The 5,504-nt window shown below is 61.2% G+C and overlaps 1 protein-coding gene across 1 annotated transcript; it reads left to right on the top strand.

Annotated features, from left to right (window-relative positions):
- Window positions 1-2,473: 2,473 nt before the first annotated feature.
- CAMKV (CaM kinase like vesicle associated) lies at window positions 2,474-5,494 on the top strand. Its single transcript, XM_008632285.2, has 9 exons — window positions 2,474-2,604; window positions 3,811-3,942; window positions 4,021-4,095; window positions 4,173-4,311; window positions 4,391-4,511; window positions 4,801-4,876; window positions 4,968-5,104; window positions 5,182-5,260; window positions 5,334-5,494. Exons 1-9 carry the CDS (start codon window positions 2,510-2,512, stop codon window positions 5,458-5,460), a joined length of 981 nt encoding a protein of 326 aa, XP_008630507.1. The 5' UTR covers window positions 2,474-2,509; the 3' UTR covers window positions 5,461-5,494.
- Window positions 5,495-5,504: the final 10 nt, after the last annotated feature.

Raw genomic sequence — 5,504 nt, 5'->3', positions numbered from 1 at the left:
CGGCCCGGGCTGTCCCTCCGCACGCCCCGGCCCGGGGGCGGTGGGACTTCCCCAGCCCTGTTTCAGCCCCAGCCCGGGAGCTCCGCGGGCAGCGCTGGGCCGGCCGGCCCCTCCGCCTCCCTTCCGCCTCCCGCTGCCTGCCCGCTGCGGGCACTAGCAATATTTCGGTCCGTCTTAGCCCGGCTGCGTTTTCTGCCTCTCCCCGGTACATCCTTCCCCCGGGACGCGGGGGCAGGATGGCAGGGGGGAACCCCCCACGGACATGTCCAGGGCAGCTGCAGGTGGAAGCGGGGCTGGAGATGAAATACAGCTGGTGGCACCTCACACCGTGGGGCAGAGCTGGGGGTCCCCCTCCCCCGCTATTGTCTTACACCCGCTGTTGCTTCTGCTCCCAAATTAGACACTTGGAGGGGGGTGCTGGCTGCGTGCGGGTGCCAGCGCAGCACCGAGCCTTCCCCCCGGCACCCCGGGGAGGGAGCACTCATCCCTTCGCCCACCTCTTGCCTGGGTGCCCCTGCCCCAGTGGGGGTGCTCTCACCTGTGGGGTGCAGGTGCTGACCCCGATGTTGGGCTGGGTGCCAGCCTCCCTTGCAGGGTATCCCAGGTGTGCTGAGCCCCCCAAAGACAGCCTGGGGCAGGGGAGGGTGGCAACGCTCAGCCCTAGCAGGATGGGTCCCCACTAAACCAACGGGAACTAATTTTATGAGCGCAGATTAGCTGAGTGCTCCCAGAGACAGCAATAAAATCCCGATATATCATCCCACCCGGGTCCCCTTCCCGGCTAATCCTGGCACCATGCCGCCAGTGCTGGCAGCCTGCCTGCCCACCCGCAGGCCAGCCCTACCCCTGATGGTCTGTGGCGCTGAGCCCATCGCCACACCAGCAGCTGCGAGGACAGCCCTCATTCGCCTTGGCCAGGTATAGTGGCACGGCAGAGCCGGTGTCGTGTGGCATGGGGACACAGAGGTGCCAGGCAGGACACGTTTACTGGGAAAGCTGCTGGGATGAGTCAAGTGTAGGCTGGAAAGCCTCACCCAATCTGGGGCACAAACAGTGGTGTCCCATGGGTGCTCTGCTTCTCTTTTGGGACTTCGTGCACACTGAGCAGGATGAGGGCAGGTGCTCCTACCCGGTGCAGGCTTTCCTGGCAGGATGGTGCCTGGGTGCCTTGCGAGATGGGAGCACCCATCCTACGGGCATTGCTCCAGCAGGCACAGAGGCAGGTCAACCCCAAAGGATGGAGGCAGGAAGGAGTATCCCCCTATTCCCTGGCTCACGGCACTCACGTCCCACCCAGGTTTGGGTCAATCACCCCAGGGAGCTCTTAGGTGCATGCCCTGGGTGCTGCAGGCAGCACGCCTTCCTCCCAGGGCCCGCACAGCAGGGATGGGGCTGTGCACCTGCAGGTGGGTCGGGTGCTGCTGGGTGCTGCCGGGTGCTGCCCGTCCCTGCCCCCTCCAAAGGATGTGCCGCTTTCTGCATCTTCAGCTCCCATTGCCATAGCAACAGGCTCGGCGCTTGGGTAACCGCGATGCCGGCTCCCGCCTCCCGCATCCCGCAGCCATCCTGCCCGCAGCCCTCACCACCGGGCCCTGGGTGCTGCCAGTACGGCCCAGCCCGGCCCACACAGCACAGCGTGGTGTTTGGGGAGCTTTAGCACTGGGCAATGGGTGCCTCCAGCATTGTGCCAGCCTCCCATCACAAGGTCCCGCTCAGGCCCATCCGAGAGGGCTGGGGGGCCCCAGGCAGCTCTGTCATCTTCTGAGCCATCAAAAAATAATGTCAGCTGAAACTTCCTCCTGGTAGCATGGTGGGAAAGGGAAAATAATCACTTTATGTGACCAATTTTTTTTTCTGGGAAGCTTCCAGGAAGGATCTGGTTTTGAAGGATTCCCAACAGGGAAGCAAGGGGCAAAGCATCCTTCCTATAGGGTTGGAGAAGCTGGTGTGTGCCAAGTGTCCTGACCGCTGCCAGTGGCAGGAGGACTGGCACCTCCAAGCTGCAGTGCCACCTGCCTGGTGCCACAGTCAGGGCTGCTTAGGGATGGGAAGCTGAAACTGGTGTAACCCACTGCACATGTGACAACGTGTGACAATCTCTGCCTGGGGAGGCCCCGTCTGTTGAAATGTTACCGTGGGCAAAACTGGGCTGAGAAACAGGAAAGGATCTGTTCACCTCCGCTTGCCTCCCCAGTGGGTGCTTCAGGCACTGTGCTAACCCTGACTGCTAATTAATCATTAATAATCTACAAACAGGGGCCAGAGGGGCCAGCTTGTGGCTGGGCTGGCAGCCTGAGCCCAGGCAGAGAGGCTGGATGCCACGGGGATGGATGCACATCGGTGGGGCTGGGCACATGGCGGCTTGTGGCAGCTGCAGAGCAGGAGCGCTGCTGTGCTCAGGTTCCACGTTAATTAGCACAGCTCGGGAGGGTCTGCTGTGGCTCTAGGGGGGCTGGCAGTGCCGGGGCACTCACTGCCTCTCCCTGCCCTGCCAGCACCGGGCCCTGCGATGCCGTTTGGCTGCGTGACGCTGGGAGACAAGAAAGATTATAACCAGCCGTCTGAGGTGACCGACAGATATGACCTGGGCCAGGTCATCAAAACGTGAGTTGGTCCCTCCACGGCCCCACGGATGCCCTGGGGAACCCCAGCCACCTGTGTGGGGCTCTTGGGGTGCTGAGGAGTGGCACAACACTGCCTGCGGGGGCTCTTGGGGTGCTGGTTCCCAGCTGGGCTGGGATTGCAGGGTGTATTTTGGGGTGGCTGTACCCTAATTAGTCCCTCTTGATCATGGGTGCATGGGGGATATTCACAGCTAGCTCTGAGGAGGGCAGTGAGCATTCCCACTGCTGCTGGCTGCAGCTGGGCAGCTCCCTGTATCCCTCCCTCCTCCCCTCAAGATTTGCAGGGATTGCAGCAATTCCACACGATCCTGGCTCCCCTGAGCACTTTGTGAAGCAGGAGGGCTCTGCTACAGTGAAGGAAAGGCAGATGTCACTTGGGGGGCAGTGGAGCTCTGCTGCTTCCCCCCAGCTGTTATTGCTGTGCTGGGGAACCTGTTAGGATGCACTCCAAAAAATTAAGCCCTCACACCCATTGAGAGCAGCTTGACTGCAAAATATGCACCAGAATTTTTTTCATCAACTTCCAAAACACCTGCTTGGCCACAGGTCGCGCCTGGCAGGGTCACACTGGGTGGCAGTGGGGACCTTGGTGCTCTCAGATCTTTATTGTCTGGGCAACTTGTCCCAAAGCCCGCAGGTCACTTCACTGCTCCCCTCCACCCAGGGCAGTGGCCACAAGGATTTCGGCGCAGCCGGGGGGGATTGGAAAGCCAACGGCTTTGCTGGAGCAGTGCCAAGTGCCCCCCGGGGGCTCCCCTGCAGCTCCAGCCTGGCCGATGGCTCAAGCACCATTAATAATAGAACAGAAATACTGCAGCTACCAGCACATCTCCCCTTCTTTCTCCCCAACCGCTGCGCTGATGTTAATGTCGGGTGTGCTGCTGTTCCACCTCGGCATGAGTGGCTTTGCAGTGGCTCTTACCCCTACTGTCCTGAGGATGGGGCTTTTTAACCAGCAAATTTTCCCCCTTCCCTATCTATTTGCTTCTTCCCTATCAGTTGCTTCTCGCTGCTGTTTTTTCCTTCCCCTCTAAAGTGGTTTTGAGCCACAGCTTTCTCCCACTTCTGTGGCATCTCCCCTGACTGCTGGGATCTGGGGGAATGCTGGCAGGCCCAGGGACCACCCAAGCACCCCCAGTCTCAGTGGTCCCCAGGAAGGGGGTGATGTCTGGGGGTACCCTTGCAGGGAGGAGTTCTGTGAAATCTTCCGGGCCAAGGAGAAGACGACGGGGAAGTTGTACACCTGCAAGAAGTTTCTGAAGCGGGATGGGCGGAAAGTGCGGAAGGCAGCCAAAAACGAGATCATCATCCTCAAAATGTGAGTGCTGGGGCTGGAGGGGATCCTGTGCTACTCGGCAAACTGGGAACTCCCACCCATGCCCCTGTCTCTCTGCAGGGTAAAGCACCCCAACATCCTACAGCTGGTGGACGTCTACATCACCCGCAAAGAGTATTTCATCTTCCTGGAACTGTAAGTTTGGGAGATGCAGGAGGGTGTGGGGTGGCCCCACCCGGGTGGGTGGGTCTCAGCAGAGCTGCTGTCTGCAGGGCCACTGGCCGGGAGGTCTTCGACTGGATCCTGGACCAGGGCTACTACTCGGAGAAGGACACCAGCAATGTCATCCGGCAGGTGCTGGAGGCTGTTGCCTACCTGCACTCACTCAAGATTGTCCACAGAAACCTCAAGGTGGGTGGCAGGGGGCTAGGAGCACCCATGGGTGCTGCGATGCCCCCCGTCCTGGCACTCACAGTCCCTGCACTGGCAGCTGGAGAACCTGGTGTACTATAATCGCCTGAAGAACTCCAAGATCGTCATCAGTGACTTCCACCTGGCCAAGCTGGAGAACGGGCTCATTAAGGAGCCCTGTGGCACCCCTGAGTACCTGGGTGGGTGAGAGCCAGCCAGGTGGGCATGCAGGGGTGGGCAGTGCTGGGTCCCAGCAGGTCCCTGCTACTCCTTACCATCCACTCCTTACTACCTGCTGCTGTACCTCCCATTCCCCATCACCCTGGGGGCTGATCCTGGGTGCTTCCAGTGGGCCTCTCCCACTCCTCATCACCTTGGGGGGGGTTGCCTAGGTGCTTCCAGTGCGTCCCTCCTGCTCACCATCACCCCAGGGCCAAGAGCCCAGGGGCTGGGGACCCCGGGGGATGGTTGCTCTTCTGTCTCTCACAGCTCCGGAGGTGGTGGGACGGCAGCGGTACGGGCGGCCGGTGGACTGCTGGGCCATCGGTGTCATCATGTACATCCTGTGAGTGTGGGGTGAGGGTCAGGATAGCTACAAGGGCTCAGGGCTGGGGCTGGGGCTGGGGCCGGGCTGAGCCCCCCACCACATTCCCCAGCCTCTCGGGAAACCCCCCTTTCTACGAGGAGGCAGACGAGGATGACTATGAGAACCACGACAAGAACCTCTTCCGCAAAATCCTGGCTGGGGACTATGAGTTTGACCCACCATACTGGGATGACATCTCGCAGGCGGGTGAGCCCCACACTGGGGGCTACGTGGGGTCCCATGTTGTCCCCCACCAACACTGACTTCTCCCCCTGTGCCCCCAGCTAAGGAGCTGGTGACACGCCTGATGGAGGTGGAGCAGGACCAGAGGATCACAGCAGAGGAGGCCATCTCCCATGAGTGGTGAGCAGCAGCAGGGTCAGATGGGGAGCCGGGGGGGCTGGTGGGGGCTGCTCACCCCTCCCTGCCTCCCCAGGATCTCTGGGAATGCCGCCTCTGACAAGAACATCAAGGATGGCGTCTGTGCCCAGATCGAGAAGAACTTCGCCCGGGCCAAGTGGAAGGTGGGTGTGGGTGTGCCGTGCCTCAGTGTCCCCTCTTAGCCGAGCCCGGTCCCCCAGCACGGGGCTGTGATCCTGGTGGGGCT

The sequence above is a fragment of the Corvus brachyrhynchos genome, unplaced genomic scaffold (assembly GCF_000691975.1).
Source record: "Corvus brachyrhynchos isolate BGI_N302 unplaced genomic scaffold, ASM69197v1 scaffold4, whole genome shotgun sequence".
Classification (NCBI taxonomy): Eukaryota; Metazoa; Chordata; class Aves; order Passeriformes; family Corvidae; genus Corvus; species Corvus brachyrhynchos.
Note: the sequence above shows the minus strand (reverse complement) of the source record. Positions and strands in the feature narration are given on the sequence as shown.